Source organism: Coregonus lavaretus, assembly GCF_964263955.1.
Source record: "Coregonus lavaretus genome assembly, chromosome: 4".
In the NCBI taxonomy this organism is placed as follows: domain Eukaryota; kingdom Metazoa; phylum Chordata; class Actinopteri; order Salmoniformes; family Salmonidae; genus Coregonus; species Coregonus lavaretus.
In genome coordinates, this window is record NC_139991.1 from 34655008 (window position 1) to 34682970 (window position 27963).

The 27963-nt window shown below is 43.4% G+C and overlaps 1 protein-coding gene across 13 annotated transcripts in view; it reads right to left on the bottom strand.

The window, feature by feature from the left end:
- Positions 1-8916: 8916 nt before the first annotated feature.
- The window catches only part of mapk10 (mitogen-activated protein kinase 10), a gene marked incomplete at both ends in the record, with an annotated part of 72092 nt that continues 53045 nt past the window's right edge, over positions 8917-27963 (bottom strand). For 2 of the 13 annotated variants that reach the window (XM_084160556.1, XM_084160546.1), the window contains 5 exons: positions 8917-9059; positions 12576-12653; positions 13125-13188; positions 14345-14371; positions 23092-23216. In XM_084160556.1, the coding sequence (XP_084016682.1) occupies positions 8917-9059; positions 12576-12653; positions 13125-13188; positions 14345-14371; positions 23092-23216 (437 nt within the window). Of the gene's footprint in view, positions 9060-12566; positions 12654-13124; positions 13230-14344; positions 14372-23087; positions 23217-27963 lie in introns of all 13 variants that reach the window. The other 11 variants (XM_084160544.1, XM_084160553.1, XM_084160547.1 and 8 more) reach the window with 8 other exon arrangements.

Genomic DNA, 27963 nt, shown 5'->3' on the forward strand with positions numbered 1-27963 from the left:
ACTTCCAGCCTTTGGAACTTTGGTTTTCCTAGATATGGCTAATATATTATGATCACTACATCCGATGGATTTGGATAATGCTTTAAACCAAATTTCTGCAGCATTAGTAAACATGTGATCAGTACATGTTGATGATTTAATTCCTGTGCTGTTTGTAACTACCCTGGTAGGTTGACTGATAACCTGAACCAGGCTGCAGGCACTAGTTACAGTTTGAAGCTTTCTCTTGAGTGGGCAGCCTGATGAAAGCCTGATGAAATTATATTTAAATAAGAGATCCTCTCTAAGCTTTACAGGACTGTGGTTCTGAATATAAACAGCAACACCTCCACCTTTTGGCATTTCTGTCTTTTCTGTAAATGTTATAACCATGTATTGCTACCACTGTATCATCAAAGGTATTATCTAAGTGAGTTTCAGAGATTGTCAGAATATGAATGTCATCTGTTACTAGCAAATTGTTTCTTAAGCTACATATGTTAACGTGGGCTATTATTCAATCAATATCGCAGAAGTTCAGCATTGCAGAGTGATTGAAAGTTAAAGGCCCCGTTAGCGGAGACCGCATTCAAGGTAAACGTTGCATATGCTGTCTCATTCAGAAATTACCTTTACATTTCCATTGCACAATCTGTAACGCTTCAGCGATACAGATTGAATCAAGCCCTATCACTCCTCGCTTGGCCACCTGTTAATGGACACAACACTCCAACACTCCTAGCTTGGTTCTATTAAGGATAACAAAGGTTGAAAAGGCTGTGGCGGTATGACATTTTGTCAGCCGGTTATTGTCATGCAAAAGCCTGCCGGTCTCACGTTAATTGACCGTTAAGTAACATAAACACGTTTAGCATCTCCAGGCCTCCAAGCATACAAGTCGCATACAAGCCACTGATGCGTGCCTTTGGAACATCTACCTTTAAAAAAGTCTAATAAATCAATTGAATATACACCATCACAATAAATCCATTTTTTATTTTAGGCAGGTCTAAAGAAACATGATATGAAGAAAATGTATTTCAGAAGAACAGAATATGAGTTGGCCTACTGTATGTGATCTGGCTATGATCCATGCCATAGGCTGTAGGCTTGTCATTTAGCAGATAATATATGCTTATAAGTCCCGTGCCATTATATTATATTATATTTTATTGTAAGAAGAATATAACTGAACTTAGCTGAATAAAATAGAAAGGATATTTTTCCCATTCCGGAGCGAGAGTGCGCATATGAAGTGGCTATACTGTGCATAAAAGTGAAATTTGAAACAGGTCCTATATCTAGATTTTAGAGTTATTTGGCAACTTTAGTTGTGAGTGATACAAACCTTAGAATGCCCTAGAAATCAAAAGATATATGGGCTACATGATGCGACTATTGCCTATTGATGATACTGTTCCTTGCCTCAGGTTGCACACACTGTTTCGATTTAGAATGACCCATGATCAAATAGGCAGGAACAGGGGCACGACAAAAAAGATGTCATCCATATGCACTGGAATAGCGAATGGAGGCCAATTTCCCGCCAGTACGTTTTTCACTCATGTCAGGGCTACTCCGGTTATTTCGCTGCTCAACAGGTGATATTCTGCCCAAACTCTGTATGCCATGGGCTCTCCAACCCTGTTCCTGCAGCTACCCAGCGCTTAATTTGGGAAACCAAGTGAAATCTGTTTGGGAACATCGATAACCAACCCTTAGTAAACTATTGGAAAAAATGGTGTTTGACCAGATACAATGCTATTTTACAGTAAATAAATTGACAACAAACTTCCAGCATGCATATAGAGAAGGACATTCAACAACACAGCACTTACACAAATGACTGATGATTGGCTGAGAGGAATTGATGATAAAAAGATTGTGTGGGCTGTTTTGTTAGACTTCAGTGCGGCTTTTGACATTATCGATCATAGTCTGCTGCTGGAAAAACGTATGTGTTATGGCTTTACACCCCCTGCTATAATGTGGATAAAGAGTTACTTGTCTAACAGAACACAGAGGGTGTTCTTTAATGGAAGCCTCTCAAACTTAATCCAGGTAGAATCAGGAATTCCCCAGGGCATCTGTTTAGGCTCCTTACTTTTTTTCATCTTTACTAATTACATGCCGCTGGCTTTGAGTAAAGCCAGTGTGTCTATGTATGCGGATGACTCAACCCTATACACATCAGCTGCTACAGCAACTGAAATAACTGCAACACTTAATAAAGAGTTGCAGTTAGTTTCGGAATGGGTGGCAAGGAATAAGTTAGTCCTAAATATTTCCAAAACTAAAAGCATTGTATTTTGTTCAAATCATTCACTAAACCCTAAACCTCAACTACATCTCTTAATGAATAATGTGGAAATTGAGCAAGTTGAGGTTACTAAACTGCATGGAGTAACCATGGATTGTAAACTGTCATGGTCAAAGCATATTGATACAACAGTAGCTAAGATGGGGAGAAGTATGTCCATAATTAAGCGCTGTTCTGCCTTCTTAACAACACTATCAACAAGGCAGGTCCTACAGGCGCTAGTTTTGTCGCACGTAGACTACTGATCAGTAGTGTGGTCAGATGCCACAAGGAGGGACTTGGGAAAATTACAGTTGGCTCACAACAGGGCAGCACGGCTGGCCCTTAAAAGTACACGGAGAGCTAACATTAATGACATGCATGTCAGTCTCTCCTGGCTTAGAGTGGAAGAGAGATTGACTTCATCACTGCTTGTTCTTTTAAGAGGGGTAGACAAGCTGAATGTACCGAGCTGTCTGTTTGGAATGCTGGCACACAGCTCGGACACCCATGCATACCCCACGAGACATGCCACCAGAGGTCTCTTCACAATCCCCAAGTCCAGAACAGACTACGGAAACACAGAGTACTACATAGAGCCATGACTACATGGAACTCTATTCCACATAATGTAACTCAGTCAAGCAGTAAAATCAGATTTAAAAAACAGATAAAACTACACTTTATGGAACAGAGTGGACTATGAAGAGACACACACACACAGGCACACATTTTAATGTTGTTATTTTGCTGTATTATTGATTTTATATTGTAAATATGTTATGGTAGAGTAGTGTGTAGTAAGGTGTTGTGTTATGTATTGTTTTATTGTATGTAAATTGTGGTTGGACCCCAGGAAGAGACGCTGCTGCCTTGGCAGCCGCTAATGGGGATCCATAATAAATTCAAATACAAATACAAACTAAACATATTTAATTCAACTGTTGACAGCCCCTCTTTCTGCCCGCTGGAGAAAGGAATTAAGGAGAGAGGGGAGGAGATGGAAACTCAAGATGGTGAGATATTCTGTTGCTAAAGGTAATGTGTCAGCCTATTAATTATGAAAATATAAACAAATCCCTATTTTTAGGCTACTCAAAATTTAGGCTAGACCAATTATGTACCAAAGATATCTTAAATCATATTATCTTAAATCAGTTTTTTTAAATGTTTTTCTGCTGTTTCATTGTGTTAGGCTTTGAAACATGTTTTCCACTTAGTTTCAACCAGTTGTTGAACTTCTTTCTTCAGATTGATCAATCACAGTGAGGTGAGTTTTAAAAGTACATACTGTTTTGATGATAAGTGATGTGGTTTTTGATTGCTTTTGATGTGAGTTTTGATTGCATTTGCATTGATGTCAGAGTGGTTAGAGGGACAATAGAGCCCTGAAAATCAGGCCATTAGCGACCTGATGATCGTTAGCGAGTTGGGTACTACTTACGCATGTCCAGAGTGCATAAGAGAAGATTAACGTGACTCAGGGTTCACATAAAATTTTACAGTGTGGCGGTAATAAGGTCACTGCAACAGCCCTGGGTGCTATTTGGGACATACCCAGTTTTTCTCAAACTCAACGAGAAACTTTGTTGCCATGCAAACTCCGCCCTGTTTCTAAGGGAGATTTGGGAGATGGACAGGAGGCAGCACTGTAAGGCCAATGACAATAGTGTGCACACACACACACACACACAGAGAAATATTATCTTAATGTCACGCCTGCTCTTGCTCCCCCTCCCTGGCGCTCGAGGGTGCCAGGCTGCCCATCATTACGCACACCTGTCACCATCGTTACGCGCATCTGCACTTCATTGGACTCACCTGGACACCATCACTGTTTACCTCCCCTATATCTGTCTGTTCCTCAGTTGTAATCCCGGTGTCAGTATTAATGTCTTTATGTTTCCCCTGTCCAGACGCTGTCCGTGTTTTGTTTCATGTCTGTTTATATTAAATGTTCACTCCCTGTACTTGCTCCTCGTCTCCCAGCGTCTGTCCTTACACTTAAAGCAATATAAAGAAGAAGCATACTCATTCCCAAGTTCAGTTTGTTTATTTTCAATCACATTCATATATTAATTTTTACATACACAGTACTTTTAAAATGTTAAGTGTTTTAAACAGGTTTCAGTAGTTTTTTCTCTCTTTTTAACCATTTATTTTCTTGTTTGTTTTATTTGATTGGAATGCTAGCCTTGGAGCTTGAGTTCGGTCGTCAGCATGAACCAGATGCATTATTTTCAACGCGACAACCATCATGTCAACTAAATGGTTCACTAACAAACAGCAGAAAAAGAGAAGGAATGGGAAAAAATCTGACACGCCCTGTTTCAGACGAACCAAATCATCTGTTTAGATTTCAACTTCACATAACAACTCTCAACATCTATTATAATCTGTTCTGTTCCTAACATTATTAGCTATTCACAACATCAGCCTCTTGGTTTGACTATAATAATTGTTTATTGCGCTGTTACAGTATGATCATCGAGAAGTAATAATGGACACTAGCACTGTTGTTTCAATGAATAGGATAAACTCATTTGAAATGAGTCATAGAGATTTTACATTGGCACAGTTGGGTGAATGTTATGCCAGATATGTTCCTATGACATCTTATGATATAAATACAACAGTTGAGAAATACAGACAGGCCTCTTGGATAATTAATTAACTGTAAAGACAATATTTAATTTTGTCCAAAAGCTTTTGTGTGGTAGGTCTTTCACAAACATTTCAGACCAAAGGCATGTCATATTGAAGGGTCTTTAATTACAGAAATGATCATTCTATATTGATACCTCTGACCCAACCATAATGTCCCAACCAAGTCTAATTCTAGTTTTAATGCGACTGTACATGAATGCAATGTATATACCCCTCATCATATTTCCAATGACATACGGTACCACAATACTGTTAAATGTACACAACGAGAACACACAACAGTTTAAGAAAACCCTTCCATTGGCTCCTCTGCCCTGAGGGTCCTCATAACATAGTGTACAAAGTTAAGGCCCAAAACATCTGAGAACATTGTTAAAAATAACTGCCTTTGTCCACATGCCCTTTTCCATTAAAATTCAGCGGACAAATGCTGATTTATTTGAAGTCATAGGTGTAGTAGGAAACCACATCGTCTACATTCATTTCTGACACCTACAGTAAATACTGATGTGCTGGCTGTCTCTATGAGAAGCAGTTGGAATAAAATATGAACATGTACTTTTCGGAAGAAATCTGAAGATGTCTTTGTTATTGTATGCATAGGATACAAAGTTCACAACAAATAAACATATTTTTGCATTTAATAATCGTCCCTGTACAGTTTTAGTTGATAGTGAGAGATTCAGACTTTCAAAACAAGTAAGGACCCACTTCCCTTCAGTAATAATAATGACAAACGTGTGGGTTCTTATAGTTAAAAACATCCAGTAGAAAATGTACAACAGCACATCAAGCTTCTGCCTGATTTGTGTGTAGTATGAACTAATTCCCACCATACTGCCCTACAAAGGCAAAACGCGGTAACTACGTCATTTTTTTTACTGCAAGATCTGACTTCAAAGTATTTTTCTGTCTAGACAGAAAGCAATTTCTGATACTCCATGATATATTCTGATCAACTGGCTTGTTCTTGTGTCAGGAAACGAAATACATCATTAATCAGATAATATACCTGGCCATTACAACAGATCAAAGATTTTTGACAAAATTTGTAGTTACTGGGTTTTGCCTTTGTAGGGCAGCATAAACCAGTGGTAAGAAAATTATGTTGATAATTGATCTTGATATTTAAAATAATATATACACGTTAAAGTTCCACCCCGTTCTAAAACATTTCTTCGAGCCTGTGAACGGGAAGCCGAGCCCTATCCTGGATACATCTCAGAACCCCCTTTTAGCTCTTTATTAGCTTTTTAAAGTGTATGCTTAGCTCTTTGAAGTGTATATGACTGCACTGTACTGTATACAGTACTTACAGGTACTTTCCCACTTACTTACAGTATGGAGACATTAGAAATAAGGGTGTAATCTAAAAGTAATTCTAATTGAAACGTGACCATCAATATTACTTCTATAGGTTTTTATTAATTATGACATACTATCTATTTACAGTATTTATATGGTATTGTCCATGCAAGCAAGAAAGTTATTCCTTTTTGCTAATGCACTGGCTTGCAACAAACATGCAGGAATGCCTTAAGAAATTAAATGTAATAATAACAAGACAAATACACATCTTGAATAAGCATGACCCATTGCTGCTATCCCAACCATTCTCCCAATGTTTCCGTAAACTGTGCTTAATCTAGAAGTGTAGTAGAGTAAACTACCACGTATGGATCTCATACAAACAAAAGTAAAACTGTGATTATTTCATCCCTTTATTGAAATGTAAGGACACTGATCAAATAAGACATTTACAGATACAAAACAAAACCATACAACTTAGGAGGTATTCTGCTCAGTTGCTAGGTAACTATATAGGTCAGAAGAACATTTATATGATGATGACTGTATCTGATAACAAGTCCATTGTGTTTAAAAAGTAGGTTTCAATTCTACATTATTTAGTTATTCAAAGATGCAACAATAACATGTTGATGGTCGTAGTATAGTTCCAATAGGGAGGACATGGGCATTGGTCAGTAGTGGTGACTATGTGCATGTACAGTACGTGCAGACAAGCGGTGCAGTCAGTGACATCATGCGGAAACAGATTGAACAGGACAGGCTAGACACTAGGGTTTCAAAATGTCTGGTAACTTTCCGAAACATTTCCAGGTTTTCCAGAAATCCCGGTTGGACGAGGGAATTAGCAGTGAGGGAATCTTCCAACTGGGAATCCTCCAACTGTGATTTTCGGAAACCCCCGGAATTTTGGGAAGGTTACCATAAATATTGCAATCCTAACAGACACCAACTTAAGATTCTGCTTCAAATTATACCTAAACTCAGCGTCTCAGTAATGGGGTCCGTCAATCTTTAGCTTAATTTCAATCCACACGTCGTTGTTATTACTGTATATCTAAGATGAGGAAACTGCATCATTCCGAACAAGGCACTTCCCATTATTCTGAATCAGTCTATGAAAATAATAAATAAATCAATAATAAATAAACTTCCGGTAAAGAATTATATGTAACATTACTGGTTTTATAGGTAGTCTGTTTATCATCGGATTCCCTTTTGACAAAATATAGCATTACAGTAGTACTCATTCAATGTAAATTAAAATGGATGCGATTGAGGAACAAACACCCCCCCCAACAGTAACACACACATATAAGGCGACAGTCTCCTGAACTTCTCTCCTTCACACCACAGTAGTGACACAGAAACAGAGTGAGTGACCTCCCTGGTTGGGGTTAGGTGACATTGGGAATTACATGCAAGGCGTGGGACTGTCTACAGCCCATGGAGAGGTGCAGGGATGCAGTCAGAAGAGATATCATTTCATTTCACAAAAGCACAAACCAGCTATGAGAACTTAAGGTTCCAGCTGAGCAACAGGGTTGGGGTGAATTTACATTTCAATTCAGTGAATTCTAGTTCTGATTACAATTTTCCTAAATGCATTTCAATGAGAAAAATGTGGAATTGGAATTTCAGTTGACTTTCAGAATTGACTGAATTGAAATGGAACTGAACCCACACCTGCTCAGCCCTGCTCCTGCAGAAGATCACACACTGTATGTATATTTTTATATCTATCATCAACCAGAGCTCCCCTGTCCACGGGTTTCTGCACCACTACGGTTGAAAAGTTCCATTACGTTAAATGGTATTATAAACAAAAGTACCTATAGTTGTCATTCATCATATAATTAGTGTTATCTTTTGTAATCATGCAGCATGACTAAAAGGCAAGGGGTCAAACTAAGGTGAAAGGTTAGGGGTCAACGGTCAGGGGTCAAGGAGGTGATGTCATGTGGTAAGGTGTGCTATAGAAGAACTTCCAGTACTGGCCATCAGTCCCACTCTCTGTCTGTCTGCGTGCCTAGCTCGCAACTGTACATAATTAGATATTTACAAAAGACGGGGGTGCTATGCAGTGTCGAGCACTAGCACAAACCCTTGCAGAAATAATCACATAAAAACACACCAATCTGTCAACCACACAGGAGACAACCCCAAGGACCAAAACTAGAGTTTATTAAAACATAGCAATACCGTCATATAGGGGAGAGGGGAAAGTGAATGGAGGTTTATATATTGCTGTACAGTAATGTACGGAAAGTGCCCACCTTGCCACATCGACTGAAGCACAGGCGCTTGCAAGGTATTGGGTTACCAGCAGCCAGTCAATTTACACTTGACAGAAAGATGCCTGTCTAAGCGTGTTTTTTTTTATGGTGCCATATAGGGGAGGAGATATAAGAAAAGCAACTAGAAGTTCATAAATATATATTTCCGTTTTTTTCCTTATACTTTTGTGGTTTCTATTTGAATGAAAATGCAGGCTTAACTTTCATAATCATGATTCTTTACGTTTTCTTAAACATCCCTTTAATATGATACTTTTTTATTTTAAATAATCTTTGTTATTTTTCAGGTTTCGGTGGGTTGGTTGGTTGTTTGGACATTGTGTTTCACCTTCTGAAAAACATTGGGTTGCGCAGGCAGGCTGCTAGTCACCTGCAACACCCCAGGGGTCCTGTGGAGGTCTCCAGGCTGCTGTCGGTGTCTGAGGCCAGGGTCTGGTCGGTGGACATGGAGGAGATATCGTTGACGGAGGGGGAAGGGAGGCTCTCACCACTGCTGTTCACGGCTGCACCTGTGCTGAGGGAATCAACAGACAGCCGGGTTACAACTAACTAAGAGCCCCGCAGACCAGGGTTGGGGTCAATTCCATTTCAATTCCAGTCAATTATGGAAGTCCACAATTTTCTTCAATGCTTTTCAATTAGAAAAATGTGGAATTGGAATTCTGTTTGCTTTCTGAATTGACTGGACTTGAAATGGAATTGACCCCAGCCCTGCCACAGACACTACTGGACAGCCTCAGTCAGTCACAACCCTTACTGTGACACATAACCCGACACAGACACTGGACACAACCAAATAGTACACCCAGAACCCCACATACAAACACATCACAGTGTGTCACCAGACAGGCGAGAGGCGAGTTAAGGCTGGGGTCCTCTGTCCGCTACCTCCTTAAATACAATAATATCATATTAGTGTAATAATAAGAATGTAATACTGTAATATTTTTATATTTAATGATGTGGTTCCCTATCTACCTACAGTGAGGGAAAAAAGTATTTGATCCCCTGCTGATATTGTACGTTTGCCCACTGACAAAGAAATGATCAGTCTATAATTTTAATGGTAGGTTTATTTGAACAGTGAGAGACAGAATAACAATAACAAAATCCAGAAAAACGCATGTCAAAAATGTTATAAATTGTTTTGCATTTTAATGAGGGAAATAAGTATTTGAACCCCTCTCAATCAGAAAGATTTCTGGCTCCCAGGTGTATTTTATACAGGTAACGAGCTGAGATTAGGAGCACACTCTTAAAGGGAGTGCTCCTAATCTCAGCTTGTTACCTGTATAAAAGACACCTGTCCACCGAAACAATCAATCAATCAGTTTCCAAACTCTCCACCATGGCCAAGACCAAAGAGCTCTCCAAGGATGTCAGGGACAAGATTGTAGTCCTACACAAGGCTGGAATGGGCTACAAGACCATCGCCAAGCAGCTTGGTGAGAAGGTGACAACAGTTGGTGCGATTATTCGCAAATGGAAGAAACACAAAATAACTGTCAATCTCCCTCGGCCTGGGGCTCCATGCAAGATCTCACCTCGTGGAGTTTCAATGATCATGGGAACGGTGAGGAATCAGCCCAGAACTACACGGGAGGATCTTGTCAATGATCTCAAGGCAGCTGGGACCATAGTCACCAAGAAAACAATTGGTAACACACTACGCCGTGAAGGACTGAAATCCTGCAGCGCCCGCAAGGTCCCCCTGCTCAAGAAAGCACATATACAGGCCTGTCTGAAGTTTGCCAATGAACATCTGAATGATTCAGAGGAGAACTGGGTGAAAGTGTTGTGGTCAGATGAGACCAAAATGGAGCTCTTTGGCATCAACTCAACTCGCCATGTTTGGAGGAGGAGGAATGCTGCCTATGACCCCAAGAACACCATCCCCACCGTCAAACATGGAGGTGGAAACATTATGCTTTGGGAGTGTTTTTCTGCTAAGGGAACAGGACAACTTCACCGCATCAAAGGGACGATGGACGGGGCCATGTACCGTCAAATCTTGGGTGAGAACCTCCTTCCCTCAGCCAGGGCATTGAAAATTGGTCGTGGATGGGTATTCCAGCATGACAATGACCCAAAACACACGGCCAAGGCAACAAAGGAGTGGCTCAAGAAGAAGCACATTAAGGTCCTGGAGTGGCCTAGCCAGTCTCCAGACCTTAATCCCATAGAAAATCTGTGGAGGGAGCTGAAGGTTCGAGTTGCCAAACGTCAGCCTCGAAACCTTAATGACTTGGAGAAGATCTGCAAAGAGGAGTGGGACAAAATCCCTCCTGAGATGTGTGCAAACCTGGTGGCCAACTACAAGAAAACAAGGGTTTTGCCACCAAGTACTAAGTAATGTGTTGAATCTGTGGCGTTAAACTACCGTAGGTAGCTAGCAAACCTCAAGTCTATGTCCTAGACAAAGTATCAGACAGCGAAGAATTAGAAAGATGACCAGATACAGAAGAGCTACTGTACTTGGGTCTTGTGTGGCTCACTTCGTAGAGCATGGCACTTGCAACGCCAGGGTTGTGGGTTCAATTCCCAATGGGGGACAAGTATGAAAAATGTATGCTCTCACTACTGTAAGTCGCTCTGGATAAGAACGTCTGCTAAATTACTAAAATGTAAATGTAACCTTAAGCCAGTTAAGAGAAAAAGCGAGTTTGCTTTGCTAAAACGATCCCTCTCGGTCCAGCGCATGCCAATGGTGCGGTGATATGTAAAAAGGACAGACACCGTGCCCTCCAGGCGGACCATCAATCTCCTGTTTATGTGTCTGTAGCAGTGGGAGAGGAGTGGTTAAAGGACAGTTGAAGACATTTCATCTGACCTCCAACAAAATAGAGGCTAAATCACAATTTATGGTTCAAACATTGATTGTCTCCAATCACAGAGTAACATGTTTACTCTAACGCTATCCATCTATGTGAGCCAAGTGGTGCTAAAGGCAGTGCTTTAGAGCCTGGTGCTGCTACTGCTGTGAAATACTGCCGTCTGGGGCTCTTCAGCTGCACTGCGTCTGTTCCCTGCTCTCCTCAGCACTAGGGCTAACCACCTTCTTAATTGCAGAGAGCTAGGGAGGGAGGGAGACAGAGAGAGGGAGAGGTAGAGGGATGAGGGACAGAAAGAGAGGGGGGGGAGGGAGAGAGCTACAGTATCGCACTGCGGATTAAATCAATCCCAAGGTAGCAGTTTAGCCTTCTCACTGTCCAAGAGATGCAAGGGGTTCCCTCTGTAGATCCCAAGCCATCCCCAAATACAGCATACATAAGGAGACATGGTACAATATGAAAACGTTCTCTGCAGAAAATAGCTGAGGAGAACGACCGAGGCAAGTTGTTTTCCTCTCTCAGCTGCACTAGACTCTGGACGGACGCCATAATAATGTTACCAATACTGTGCCATCATGATTCCACACTGCTCCCCAGTGTCCATACATGTGAATGACACCCAGCTGCTGCTTCAGTAAACACTACAATATTTTATTTTGACTGAAAATGAGATGAATTCTAGTGCTATCTAGAAGAGTATGGACCAAGGACCCCAGCCTTAAATCATGATATGTGACAGTGCATACACAGATGTGAAAATACATATACATAGCTAGCCTACATGACCTAGGTGGACAGCCTTTTTTAATAAATACACATTAAAACTGCTCAGTTACTCAATATAGAGTGGAGTCGCAGATATGTATTTCTAAACACTTAATTGCGTACAGTAATACCATTCAAATACAGATTAATCATTGTACATACACAAAACATGCAAGTTTGGTCAAAAATGACCAAATCTACAGTTTAGATGGATACTTTTACATACAGATATAATTACTCATGTACAAATTCATACAGATATAACACTTATGTAGCCTATCAATTATATTTGTCTCGGGAAAACAAGATGGGAAACAAAGACGCATGGGTCAATGCACAGATGGATTTCTCTGTTACAAGAAGAACCCAGTGATTATACTGTATTATTAAATCAACTTACAGAGGGACTAGGTTATGCACTGAGAGTACCTGAGGGAGAGGGTTGTCCCTTCACTACCCCGTTCTTCGTCCTCTCCTCAAAGTTCATCACCTCTTTGTAGATTAGTTCTGAAAAGTGAGAGAGAGAGAGAGAGAGAGAGAGAGAGAGAGAGAGAGAGAGAGAGAGAGAGAGAGAGAGAGAGAGAGAGAGAGAGAGAGAAGGAGAGAGACAAGAAAGAACAGTTGGGGATGAAAAAAACATTAAATACCAGCACAGAAACCAATTCTCCTCTGCTCTAGCTGTCTGTTCTAAGTCTAATTACCATGAGAAGGCTACAAGGTAAATGGAAAAGTTAATATACAAAGTTAGTAAACAGACACAAATAGAAAACAGATAAGCAAACTGAATTGTTGACAATCTTCTAGGAAACTAGATACACAAGAGAATAGAGAACAGCAGTGAATGCAAGTTGGGAAGTGTCTCCCTAGAGACCATAAACGTTTGCCTTTATTCAGAGATCCTACCTTATTCAGAGATACACCAATATAGGCATCCATAGCAATATAATTAGTATGTATAAAGGAATATGACATGTTTACCTTTCCATTCATCGATAGAGTGTTCTCTCTCATCCAGTTGTTTGTCATAGATAGCAGGAGGAGGCTGGAGGGAGAAACAGAAAAATAATTGACTGTCTGCTGAACCTGGTTTTAGCAACGGCTAAGATATTCGTGATATCTAAGAACTGCCAGTATCATGATAGCATTTAAATTATCCCTTAAAAACAATACACTTTAAAGTTTCCACTATAAATTAAATGACACAAGCTCTAAACATGTGCAACACTAGCCATCTTTACAAAATATGATGTAGCAGCATGCACACACACACACACACACACACACACACAATGAATGAGAGTTCTGTAAATCAGCAGAGAGGGGACAGAACATACACTCTCAGCATCAGTTGCATGATGTTTTTGAACAGCCAAACCCATTCAATGCACAGAACAAGTGATAATGATGAGAACAAAGAATGGTAAGATACAGAGGTGGGTTGGGATGATAATAGGCTACCGAATTGAGATGAAGAATGAAAGAAAAGGAAGATATTTCTTACAATCATTTACAATGCCCCTTCACGACAATAAATCTCTGCACAACTAAGACAATCTACTCTAGTTTTCCTTTATGATTAGATGATTGACAGGCAGAAGGACAACACCTCCTCTGGGGACGTAGTAATAATAATAATATTATTAATAATATTTAACTTGTAGAGCCTACAGTCCAGGCCCCTCCCATATTTCCATCTGATTGTGTTGTTATGTCTAAAATCCTATAGGCATGCCAGCCTATATTGCTTTCCATTAGTGAGGAGAATGCCACACAGACACAGCACACATACATCCTGCCACATCCTATCTGTAGGAGTTGTTCTAACAACTTAAAATGAAGTGTTATAATGCACCATAAATTTATCATAACTCATTATAAATTACCTTATAAGTAATTATGTGTGTGCCTCATAGAACATGTACTGAGGGGTTTCTTCGGATGGTGCAACTTTGGTCATATCATATTTGTAATGCTCTATATGCTGTACACTTTCTATATGCTGTACACTTAGAACCAAAAAGGTAGCAGCTTTTTTTCTAAGAGGTCTTTGAAAAAGAGCTGAAGATGGGGTTTTGGACAGCCACCCAAAAATATATTTAGTCCAGTTTTGTACCGTTATACCTGGTCATATCATGTTTGCAATGCTCTATATGTTGTATGATATATATTTATCTTGAGGTAGGACGGTTTTTATTTACCATTGATATTTGGACGAGATCCCTGGCCTTCATCAGCATGAAATGACAATAGAGAGGGGGGAAAGAAACAGTACAACATTGGTTTCAGGGAGATTGTAATGCCATAGATGGCCAATGTAATATATATACAGTATATATACTGTATATCACATCTATACATCATCATATATGCTACATCAACTAACATCATCATGTAGGGTATCACGTTTTGGTCATATTTGCTATGATAAACTAAAATTATGTTTTCACAAAAGAATGAGACATGCTACAAATTAAATATATACAGTGGGAAGAACAAGTATTTGATACACTGCCGATATTGCAGGTTTTCCTACTTACAAAGCATGTAGAGGTCTGTAATTTTTTATCATAGGAACACTTCAACTGTGAGAGACGGAATCTAAAACAAAAACCTTTCGTTTCAAATTACAGAGATCATATGTTTCCTGTATGTCACGGTTTCGGCCGAGGCTGCCTCTCTTCCTTGTTCGGGCAGGCTTCGGCGTTCGTTGTCTCCGGAATACTAGCTGCCACCGTTGCATGTTTCTATGTTCGTTTGCTTTTGTCTGTTTGTTGTGACACCTGTTCTCGTTTAGTGTAATTAGTGTCCTATAAGTTTCTCGTTGTGTTTGTCTAGTGTTGTGTGTGATTGTTTTTCTGTCGTGTGTTGTGCTTGTAATATATATTACTTATTCGCTCGGTTGAGCTTTACTCCACTGTGTTGGAGCGTTTTACGCACATGGTTTGTGCGCCTTTTGTTTTGTCGCCTTCGTGCGTAGTTTCGCCTTCGGGCCAGTGTGTTCGATTTTTCCCTTGTTGGGAATTGCACTAAAGTCTTTTGGACTATACTTCGGTGTCCTGCGCTTGATTCCACCACTACACCCACCTACAGCATTCTTGACAGAATCACACACCATCAAGAATGGAATCAGCAGGAGCCGCAGCAGCCCAGGCGACGCTGGAGGAAAAGGTCCGTGAACAGAGTGACCAGATCCTGCAGATGGGGTCCGCACTGCAGGAGGTGATCACCACCATCCGAGGCTGGGGGACTCCTCCACCGCCATCCTCTCTGCCAGCACCATCGGCAAGTCTGCCCATTCCCGCTCCGGAACCCAGAGGAGTTCGACTCTCGCTCCCGAGGGCCTACGATGGGACCGCGGCCGGGTGTCAGGGATTCCTTCTCCAGGTGGAGCTGTACCTGGCCACCGTGCACCCGGCGCCCTCGGGACATGAGAGCGTGTCCGCCCTGATCTCCTGCCTTTCCGGGAAGGCGTTGGAATGGGCCAACGCAGAGTGGAGGAGGATCGACGCGGACACCATCACCTACGACGAGTTCTCCCGCCGCTTCAAGGCGGTGTTTGACCATCCCCCGGAGGGGAAAGCGGCGGGGGAGCGTCTGGTCTTCCTCCGGCAGGGGAGGAGGAGTGCCCAGGAGTTCGCCCTAGAATTCCGTATTCTAGCGGCGGATGCAGGGTGGAATGAGCGGGCTCTCATCGATCACTACAGATGTAGTCTACGCGAGGACGTCCGTCGGGAGCTGGCCTGTAGGGACACCAGCCTCTCGTTCGACCAGTTGGTCGACATGTCCATCAGGCTGGATAACCTGCTAGCTACCCGCGGACGTTCCGAGGGGGGTCCGTCCATTTCACCCTCCAGCGCCTCCGAGCCGTGCCCCATGGAGCTCGGGGGCGCTGGCGCTGGAGAGAGGAGGGGTCGGCTTACGAGGGGGTCCATCTCCTGCACCAACTGTGGTCGGGGAGGACACACCGCGGCTAGGTGCTGGGGATGGCCTCCTAGGGGAGAGGACGACAGGTCCCGCACTGGGGAGTCCTTCCAGGTGAGTAGGCGCCCCACTCACCCAGAGCTCTCTGTTGCACATTTCTGTATACCTGTGCGTTTTCCACAGGTAGCACCTCATTCCCAGCATAAGGCGCTGGTAGATTCAGGCGCGGCTGGGAATTTTGTTGATAAGAAGTTTTGTTTAGCCTTAGGGATTCCCCTTCTCCCTGTTGACGTCCCTTTCCCCGTTCATGCCCTAGATAGCCGTCCGTTGGGTGCGGGCTTGATCAGGGAGGTCACTGCGCCACTTAGGATGTGTGCACAGGGGGGTCATCAGGAGATGATTCAGCTATTTCTGATCGACTCGCCTGCGTATCCGGTGGTGCTGGGCATGCCCTGGTTGAGTACCCATAACCCATCTATTTCGTGGCAGGAGAGGGCTCTGATGGAGTGGTCTGCCCAGTGTGTGGGTCGATGTTTGGGCGTTTCCGTAGGGGCTACCTCGGTGGAGAGTCCAAACCAGGTGCCCGCATTGCACGTTCCCCCTGAGTATGGGGATTTGGCTATTGCGTTTAGTAAGTCGAGGGCGACGCGGTTGCCGCCCCATAGGCAGGGAGATTGTGCGATAGACCTCCAGGCAGGAGCTGCGCTCCCACGGAGCCATGTGTATCCTCTGTCTCAGGAGGAGAAGAAAGCTATGGAGACTTACATAGACGAATCTCTGAGACAAGGATACATACGGCCTTCCACTTCCCCTGCGTCCTCGAGTTTCTTTTTTGTGAAGAAAAAGGATGGTGGTTTACGCCCGTGCATCGATTACCGTGGTCTCAATCAGATCACGGTGAAGTACAGTTATCCACTCCCGCTGATTGCGACCATGACTGAGTCATTGCATGGGGCGCATTTCTTCACTAAATTAGATCTCAGGAGCGCGTACAACTTGGTGCGCATCAGGAAGGGCGATGAATGGAAGACAGCCTTTAGTACCACCTCGGGCCATTACGAGTATCTTGTCATGCCATACGGGTTGATGAACGCTCCGTCAGTTTTCCAATCATTCGTGGATGAGATCTTCAGGGACATGCAGGGGCAGGGGGTGGTTGTGTACATAGATGACATTCTCGTGTACTCGCCTACCCGAGTCGAGCATGTGGCCCTGGTGCGCAGAGTGTTGCGGAGGCTGGTGGAGCACGACCTGTATGTGAAGGCAGAGAAGTGTCTGTTTTTCCAGGAGTCGGTCTCCTTTTTGGGGTATCAGTTGTCTGCGTCAGGGGTGAAGATGGAGGTAGACCGGGTATCAGCCGTGCGTAATTGGCAAACACCAACCACTGTGAAGGAGGTGCAGCAGTTTTTGGGGTTTGCGAATTACTACCGGAGGTTTATCCGGGGTTTTGGACAGGTGGCAGCTCCCATCACGTCTCTTTTGAAGGGGGGTCCGGTGCGTCTGCAGTGGTCTGCTGAGGCGGACAGGGCGTTTGGGAGGCTGAAGGACCTGTTTACCTCGGCCCCGGTGCTGGCGCATCCGGATCCCTCCTTGCCATTTCAGGTAGAGGTGGACGCGTCAGAGGCCGGTATAGGAGCCGTGCTTTCACAACGGTCAGGCGCGCCACCTAAACTCCGCCCCTGTGCTTTTTATTCCAAGAAGCTCAGTCCGGCGGAGCGAAACTATGACGTAGGGGACAGGGAGCTGTTAGCCGTGGTACAGGCCCTAAAGGTGTGGAGGCACTGGCTTGAGGGGGCTCAACACCCTTTCCTCATTTTGACGGACCACCGTAACCTGGAGTACATCCGGGCAGCGAGGAGGCTGAACCCTCGCCAGGCAAGATGGAATATGTTTTTGACCCGGTTTACATTTAAGATCACGTACATCCCTGGGTCACAGAACGGTAAGGCAGATGCACTGTCTCGGCGATATGACACGGAGGAGAGGTCCGTGGAGCCCACTCCCATACTGCCGGAGTCGTGTCTGGTGGCACCGGTAGTGTGGGAGGTCGATGCTGAGCTCGAGCGGGCGTTACGCACCGACCCTAGTCCACCGCAATGCCCGGAGGGTCGGAAGTACGTTCCGCTCGAGGTTCGGGATCGATTGATCTATTGGGCTCACACGTCACCCTCCTCTGGACACCCTGGTATCGGCCGGACAGTGCACTGTCTTAGTGCCAAGTACTGGTGGCCCACGTTGGCAAGGGATGTGAGGGTTTATGTTTCCTCCTGCTCGGTGTGCGCCCAGTGTAAGGCGCCTAGACATCTGCCTAGGGGTAAGTTACTACCCCTGCCCGTTCCACAACGACCATGGTCCCACCTCTCGGTGGATTTCCTTACTGACCTTCCTCCTTCACAGGGGAATACCACTATACTGGTCGTTGTGGACCGGTTTTCTAAGGCCTGTCGTTTGCTCCCCATGCCGGGCCTTCCTACTGCCCTGCAAACTGCCGAAGCACTATTCCCCCATGTGTTCCGGCACTACGGGGTACCCGAGGATATTGTGTCTGATCGAGGTCCCCAATTGACCTCCAGGGTCTGGAGAGCCTTTATGGAGCGGTTGGGGGTCTCGGTGAGCCTCACCTCGGGTTACCACCCGGAGAGTAATGGGCAGGTGGAACGCGTGAACCAGGATGTGGGTAGGTTTCTTAGAACATACTGCCAGGACCGGCCGGAGGAGTGGGCAAGGTACGTTCCCTGGGCCGAGATGGCCCAGAATTCCCTACGCCATTCCTCCACTAACCTAACCCCTTTCCAATGTGTGTTAGGTTACCAGCCGGTTCTGGCACCTTGGCAGCAGAGCCAGATCGAGGCTCCTGCGGTGGATGAGTGGGCGCGGCGCTCGGAGGAGACATGGAACGCTGCACACGTCCACCTGCAGCGGGCCCTCCGTCGTCATAAGGCGAGCGCCGATCTCCACCGCAGTGAGGGACCGGTGTACGCACCTGGTGATCGAGTCTGGCTCTCTACCAGAAACCTGCCCCTCCGCCTGCCCTGTCGGAAACTGGGTCGGCGGTTTGTAGGGCCATTTAAAGTCCTGAGAAGGTTGAACGAGGTGTGTTACAAATTACAACTACCTGTTGAATATAAAAGTATTAACCCCTCGTTCCATGTGTCTCTTCTCAGGCCGGTGGTAGCTGGCCCACTCCAAGAAAGTGAGATCAGGGAGACTCCTCCGCCCCCATTGGACATCGAGGGGGCACCGGCGTACTCCGTGAGGTCCATCTTGGATTCGAGACGTCGGATGGGGGGTCTCCAATATCTAGTGGAGTGGGAGGGGTACGGTCCGGAGGAACGGTGCTGGGTGCCGAGGAGAGACATTTTGGACCCGTCTCTCCTGACGGAATTCCATCGTGGGCACCCGACGCACCCTGCTCCGCGTCCTCCTGGTCGTCCCCGAGGCCGGAGTCGGCGCACGTCTGGAGCCGCGCGTCAAGGGAGGGGTACTGTCACGGTTTCGGCCGAGGCTGCCTCTCTTCCTTGTTCGGGCAGGCTTCGGCGTTCGTTGTCTCCGGAATACTAGCTGCCACCGTTGCATGTTTCTATGTTCGTTTGCTTTTGTCTGTTTGTTGTGACACCTGTTCTCGTTTAGTGTAATTAGTGTCCTATAAGTTTGTGCGCCTTTTGTTTTGTCGCCTTCGTGCGTAGTTTCGCCTTCGGGCCAGTGTGTTCGATTTTTCCCTTGTTGGGAATTGCACTAAAGTCTTTTGGACTATACTTCGGTGTCCTGCGCTTGATTCCACCACTACACCCACCTACAGCATTCTTGACACTGTAGGTCTTGACCAGGTTTGCACACACTGCAGCAGGGATTTTGGCCCACTCCTCCATACAGACCTTCTCCAGATCCTTCAGGTTTCGGGGCTGTCGCTGGGCAATACGGACTTTCAGCTCCCTCCAAATATTTTCTATTGGGTTCAGGTCTGGAGACTGGCTTGGCCACTCCAGGACCTTGAGATGCTTCTTACGGAGCCACTCCTTAGTTGCCCTGGCTGTGTGTTTCGGGTCGTTGTCATGCTGGAAGACCCAGCCACGACCCATCTCCAATGCTCTTACTGAGGGAAGGAGGTTGTTGGCCAAGATCTCGCAATACATGGCCCCATCCATCCTCCCCTCAATACGGTGCAGTCGTCCTGTCCCCTTTGCAGAAAAGCATCCCCAAAGAATGATGTTTCCACCTCCATGCTTCACGGTTGGGATGGTGTTCTTGGGGTTGTACTCATCCTTCTTCTTCCTCCAAACACGGCGAGTGGAGTTTAGACCAAAAAGCTCTATTTTTGTCTCAGACCACATGACCTTCTCCCATTCCTCCTCTGGATCATCCAGATGGTCATTGGCAAACTTCAGACGGGCCTGGACATGCGCTGGCTTGAGCAGGGGGACCTTGCGTGCGCTGCAGGATTTTAATCCATGACGGCGTAGTGTGTTACTAATGGTTTTCTTTGAGACTGTAGTCCCAGCTCTCTTCAGGTCATTGACCAGGTCCTGCCGTGTAGTTCTGGGCTGATCCCTCACCTTCCTCATGATCATTGATGCCGCACGAGGTGAGATCTTGCATGGAGCCCCAGACCGAGGATGATTGACCGTCATCTTGAACTTCTTCCATTTTCTAATAATTGCGCCAACAGTTGTTGCCTTCTCACCAAGCTGCTTGCCTATTGTCCTGTAGCCCATCCCAGCCTTGTGCAGGTCTACAATTTTATCCCTGATGTCCTTACACAGCTCTCTGGTTTTGGCCATTGTGGAGAGGTTGGAGTCTGTTTGATTGAGTGTGTGGACAGGTGTCTTTTATACAGGTAATGAGTTCAAACAGGTGCAGTTAATACAGGTAATGAGTGGAGAACAGGAGGGCTTCTTAAAGAAAAACTAACAGGTCTGTGAGAGCCGGAATTCCTACTGGTTGGTAGGTGATCAAATACTTATGTCATGCAATAAAATGCAAATTAATTACTTAAAAATCATAAAATGTGATTTTCTGGATTTTGGTTTTAGATTCAGTCTCTCACAGTTGAAGTGTACCTATGATAAAAATTACAGACCTCTACATGCTTTGTAAGTAGGAAAACCTGCAAAATCGGCAGTGTATCAAATACTTGTTCTCCCCACATTAAAAGTCATATAATACTTTAAAACGCATATTCATATTTCCAAACAAAGATATTATAGTGAAGGTGTGTGATTCGATCTCAAATAAGGAAGTAACAATAAACTTGATCATTGTATTAATTTATCTTGTTGAGAGCTGTTCATACTGTATATTTGTACACTTCTTTCATATAAAGTCGTTCCAGGCTAACAGAGACGGTTAGCTTACATGCACCACCCCAGTCCTATGTATGCTCACTGTATTACAGTTCAGGGAAAGCCATTCATACTGTATTGCATTATGCATAGGCAAATAGGCATACTTTGTGTGTATTGCATCTAAAGAATTCATCAAGCAAGAGACGGGCTGCAAATGGCTTTTTCCCAATCTCACATTATCTCATAATGACAAAGGTCTTCAAGAGGGAATGACTATACTTAATGCATAAGCACATAACCAGTGGACCTCAATAAATGCCTGCTATTATGTCTATTATGTTCCAGTAAGATCTGTCCTTATCACATGACTCCCATCATTCACAACCCTTGGAGGATAATGTAGTGTATTCTCCAAAAGTATTGACACTGTGTGTATGTGTCCTATTTGAGGAATCATGCACATTCCCGCCGGCAAAACAACCAGTTTAGCCTGCTGGGATGTATCTACAGTTCATGATTGTCAGTAGCATGCGTACATGTTTCTATAAGCCTAAGTGGGTAGGGGATGACCATAAAAGGTTTGACAAAAAAAAAAAATTATGAGATGTAAAAAAAAATAAAAAAAATAAAATAATAATATATATATATATAGAAAATGCACTCTCTCCGGACAGTTCCCATAGTAACCATTACCTACAGTATATATCTACACACCTCTAATACAAACACAAGGCAAATGGAAACAGGCTTAACTAAACGGGCGACGAGCTATAGGATTGAGCTAGGGCTACTAATCTATAAGGCTGCCACTCTCATTCTGGCTACCCAGCTAGCACATCTGGTTCCTTGGTAGTTGTGGGAATGTATGTTTTTGGTTTCACATTGGTTGTGGGAAAAAAGTCATACCTTTCCTGAAAACAGAAGTGAATATTTTGACTTTTCTGGGAACTTTTATTTTTAGGTTGCAGGGATGTTCTGAGAACAATTTACTCTGGTTCCTTTAATGTTTTCCTGTGAAGTTGTATTAATTGAATAACTTCCTAAAAACGTTATGGAATATTTCAATATGTTTTGCTGATGCTAAGAATGTAATGTTTTTAAATAACATTCTTAGAACATTCTCTGAACGTTACTAAAGTTTTCTTGTGTTTTTTATGGAAAGTTTTCTTCACGTTCTGAGAACTGAATGTATGTTTTTAAATAACATTCTTAGAACGTTCTCTGAACGTAAACATTTTATTGTGCTTTTTATGGAACGTTGTCTTAATGTTCTCGGAACAATTTGAGAACATGACTTTAAATAGAACCATGAGGAAACGGAGGAAACGCTATGCTGAAGTACAGCAAATCCCACAGAAGAATGTTGTTTCTTAATGTTCTGAACCTTTTGAGAACATTCCCAATATTAAACCAGTTGGAGAACATTCCTAGAACATTACCAAATTTTAACTGAAATGTAACCATGTTTGAACTTTTAGGAAACATTCTGTTAAAGTAATGAAATATCAAGAAAATAACTTATTTTTTTCAGGTTCTTAAATGTGCTGAGAATTTTCCAAAGCCAAACAACTATCCTGCACCAATTGTGGGAAGGTTGTATGCAAAATAAAAACCACCATCTCACCAAGCTCTAAGAAACATATTGTTCTCAGAACATTATGTGATAGCTGGGTACAGATTCATCCTCATAGAATGATGTCATTCTAATTCCTTCATTCTCATTCTATGCTCCTCCTACTCACCGCCTCCACCTCGGCTGGGTCGTACCAAACGTTGATGTAGGGGTGCTGTAAGGCTTCGTCCACTTGTATCCGCTTGGCTGGATCAATAATCAACATCTTAGACAACAGATCTCTGGCCTGGCTAGCTGTGGAGACAGAGAGAGAAGCATATTCAGGTTCCATACAGGGGTCAGAGTCAAGGCAAAGGACATGAGAGAGGAAGAAAATCAATCATCAATAACACACTGTATCAAACAGTCTGCGTCCGAAAGGGCACCTTATCCCCTATGTAGTGCACTACGTTTGACCAGGGCTCTGGTCAAAGGTAGTGTGCTATATAGGGAATAGGGTGCCATTTCAGACACAGGCAAACTGTGAGACAATAGTTTACAGTGCCTTTAAGATTATCCCTCCTCTGTTTCCATAGCACCACAGTCAAGGCTTAACACTCAGGGAATATTATGGTTCAACACACTAACATGCCAATTTATGTCAGAAGAGAAGCCAGCAGCTAGAGGCCAGCAATAGCAATCTCCAAAATGGCCGATCAGTCACTCCCTCCTCTGAGCGACTCACATCTCTAGTATAGCAGCTCTCTTAGCATGCAGTGTAACCAAAGGCCACGACTCCACTAGCTTTATGCCGGAGAGGATTTCCAGCCTACAGTACAGATACCAGTGGAGGCTGCTGAGAGGAGGACAGCTCATAATAATGGCTGGAATGGAGTCAATGGAATGGTAACAAACACATGGAAACCACGTCTTTGATGTGTTTGATGCCATTCCATTGACTCCATTCCAGCCCTTATTATGAGCCATCCTCCCATCAGCAGCCTCCACTGACAGTTACGTACACAGTGCTCTCATATTCTTTTCACATTATCGTGCTGACCTGAACCGTAATGTGCTGGCTCAGATATGTTATTTTAATTTTGTCCATGGTGGATGTGTAACCAGGCCAGCACAGTACAGGTCAGCTGGGCTCAGTAGTGTAAAAATGGTTTACCACAGTTTTTGTAACACAGTAGCTCTAAAACAGTCTCTCTCTAACACACTCCCTCTCAAATACAAATCGCTCTAACTTTACGCTTCCTTCCAACTCTACTGTGTCCAGTATTTGGCCTCTATTTCTTTATATTTTATCCAGAGCGACTTACAGTTAGTGAGTGCATACATTTTCATACTGGCCCCCCGTGGGAATCGAACCCACAACCCTGGCGTTGCAAACGCCATGCTCTACCAACTGAGCTACACAGGACTCTATGACTCAGTGGGTATATTCCTCTTATCACCCCTTTCCACTTGTATCTGCAGAGATCAGGCTGGCAGCAGGCAGCATGAGGAATATAGAGTGATACCTGTGAATTTCCTTCCCAAACATACAACATTAGCAGCAGCACCAGGAAACAACAACACACCAGAGCAGCAGATTTCATTATACTGTATTTAGGGAATCTTCCTCGGATATATTTACATTTACATTTTAGTCACTTAGCAGACGCTCTTATCCAGAGCGACTTACATGAGCAATTAGGGTTAAGTGCCTTGCTTAAGGGCACCGACAGATTTTTCACCTAGTCGGCTCGGGGATTAGAACCAGCGACCTTTCGGTTACTGGCACAACGCTCTTACCCACTAAGCTACCTTACAAGGATTTTCTCTGGTAGCCTCCTGTAGGAATATTTATTGGGAAATGTAGAGGGAAATGTAGTGCATGATGTCTTGGTTTAAAACATCTTCCTCTGAATTCATTATTTTTTTTTGAGGACTAAACTATTTTTATTATTTAAAATATTTATTTTTGATGGTATTTATTTCCTTCATTTAAAAAACAATCATAGGTATGTAATACCATTGACAGCCATTGCATTAACCATCCCACAATAGAGAAGGTTCATGGTCCCCCAGACTACCGCCACGCCTCCCCCAGAACACCCCACCCTCTTCAGCCCAATACCTCAGTGTGTTGGACACACAAAAACAAACAAGCAATTACTCTAACAAACTACAAAAGGACATTTAAAAAAATAACACAATAAAAAAAATATAAAAATATAATAATAACAACAACTAGAATTGTCATATGACTATCGATCAGGAGCACATTTCCTTTGCCTATGAAATCAGGCCCATCTCTCTTGACTTGTTATTTGGTCACACTTATCAGTAAAATCTGGAGACCTCCCATTATTTTTTTTTGTTGATCAATCCTTCTAGTGTATAAAAGTGTTTGACAGATATTTAGAAGTTTAAAAAAGGAAAGCTTTCCCCAGCAGAATTAAGAGATTGTATATCGTGTTGCTTCTATCCCTTAAGTCACCCAATATAACTGTTGGTGGAGATATAACGGCAGGTAGCTTAGTGGTGGGCGGCAGGTAGCTTAGTGGTTAAGAGCGTTGTGCCAGTAACCGAAAGGTCGCTGGTTCTAATCCCCGAGCCGACTAGGTGAAAAATCTGTCGATGTGCCCTTGAGCAAGGCACTTAACCCTAGTCGCTCTGGATAAGAGCGTCTGCTAAATGACCAATTATTTATTATTTTATTATTATAACAAAACAGGGAGTAACCACTGTTTTACTTTTACCCAAAAGTTAGCAACTACGGGACTCCCGAGTGGCGCAGTGGTCTAAGTCACTGCATCGCAGTGTTGAGGCGTCACTACAGCCTGGGGTTCGATCCAGCTGTGACCGAGAGTCCCATAGGGCGGTGCACAATTTGCCCGGGTCAAGTGAGCGGGTGTTAAGAAGCAGCGCGGCTTGGAGGGTCATGTTTCGTAGGACGCATGACTCGACCTTCGCCTCTCCCGAGCCTATTGAGGAGTTGCAGCGATGAGATAAGATCGTAATTGGATAGCAATTGGATATCACGAAATTGGGAAGAAAAAGGGTGTAAAAATACAAAAAAACTATTTTGAAAAAACTATTATAGAAAATAAAGTTATAATAATAATATGCCATTTAGCAGACGCTTTTATCCAAAGCGACTTACAGTCATTTGTGCATACATTTTTTGTGTATGGGTGGTCCCGGGGATCGAACCCACTACCTTGGCGTTACAAGCGCCGTGCTCTACCAACTGAGCTACAGAGGACCACAAAGTTAACAACTATGGGGCAATACCAGATTTTCTTTTGCAAATACTCCACACCACAAAAACGGCACAAATGTGATTCTTCGATGCACCATCATCTTGTTTGTAGCCAGATATTTTTACAATATCTTCAACTGAAGATGGCGTCTAATGTTGTTTTATAAATCAAGCCAAAAACCTGTTTTCAAGGGATGGGAGTATCAAACTGCTCCTCCCAGAAAGAGTGGAATTTGTGTGTGAAGGCAACCAATTTGTTGTTTTCCAAATGAAAATGGTATGTCTCTAACCAATAAGAATAAATAAGGCGATAGTCGGGGCCCTCTAAATAACTCAAAGTTGTCAGATAAATACCCATTATTCACTGCTTTACTCACTGGTTTTGGATAGAAGACCCCAAACCATTGAATAAACTACTAAAATACTGAAGGCATCCATAAATGAAATCCAATTTTATCTTACCAAAAGCCTTCTCAAAAGCTGCAATAAACATCAAACCTGCCTTTTCTTCCTTTTCATAATGTTCAATAGTTTCAAGAAAATAATGAATATTGTCACTAATGTAGCCAGATTGCTGACTTTGGTTAATTCTACTTATTAATTTCTTCATTCTAAGTGCATTTTTGATAGAATATGGGTATCACAGCACAATAAAGTGAGCAGTCTCCAGTTTTTGAGGTGTACATGGCTTTTATATTGACCATTTGCCTCCTGCTTCAATAGTAATGTAATCAGCCACTCTTTGGGTGGCTGATAGTTATCCCTGTTCAAATGAAAAATGTAAGCAGGCGAGTAAACTTTTCTTGATTTCTGAAAAATAAAAAATACATGTACAGTGGGGAAAAAAAGTATTTAGTCAGCCACCAATTGTGCAAGTTCTCCCACTTAAAAAGATGAGAGAGGCCTGTAATTTTCATCATAGGTACACGTCAACTATGACAGAAAAAATGAGAAAAGAAAATCCAGAAAATCACATTGTAGGATTTTTAATGAATTTATTTGCAAATTATGGTGGAAAATAAGTATTTGGTCAATAACAAAAGTTTCTCAATCCTTTGTTATATACCCTTTGTTGGCAATGACACAGGTCAAACGTTTTCTGTAAGTCTTCACAAGGTTTTCACACACTGTTGCTGGTATTTTGGCCCATTCCTCCATGCAGATCTCCTCTAGAGCAGTGATGTTTTGGGGCTGTCGCTGGGCAACACGGACTTTCAACTCCCTCCAAAGATTTTCTATGGGGTTGAGATCTGGAGACTGGCTAGGCCACTCCAGGACCTTGAAATGCTTCTTACGAAGCCACTCCTTCGTTGCCCGGGCGGTGTGTTTGGGATCATTGTCATGCTGAAAGACCCAGCCACGTTTAATCTTCAATGCCCTTGCTGATGGAAGGAGGTTTTCACTCAAAATCTCACGATACATGGCCCCATTCATTCTTTCCTTTACACGGATCAGTCGTCCTGGTCTCTTTGCAGAAAAACAGCCCCAAAGTATGATGTTTCCACCCCCATGCTTCACATTAGGTATGGTGTTCTTTGGATGCAACTCAGCATTCTTTGTCCTCCAAAAACGACGTGTTGAGTTTTTACCAAAAAGTTATATTTTGGTTTCATCTGACCACATGACATTCTCCCAATCCTCTTCTGGATCATCCAAATGCACTCTAGCAAACTTCGGACGGGCCTGGACATGTACTGGCTTAAGCAGGGGGACACGGCTGGCACTGCAGGATTTGAGTCCCTGGCGGCGTAGTGTGTTACTGATGGTAGGCTTTGTTACTTTGGTCCCAGCTCTCTGCAGGTCATTCAC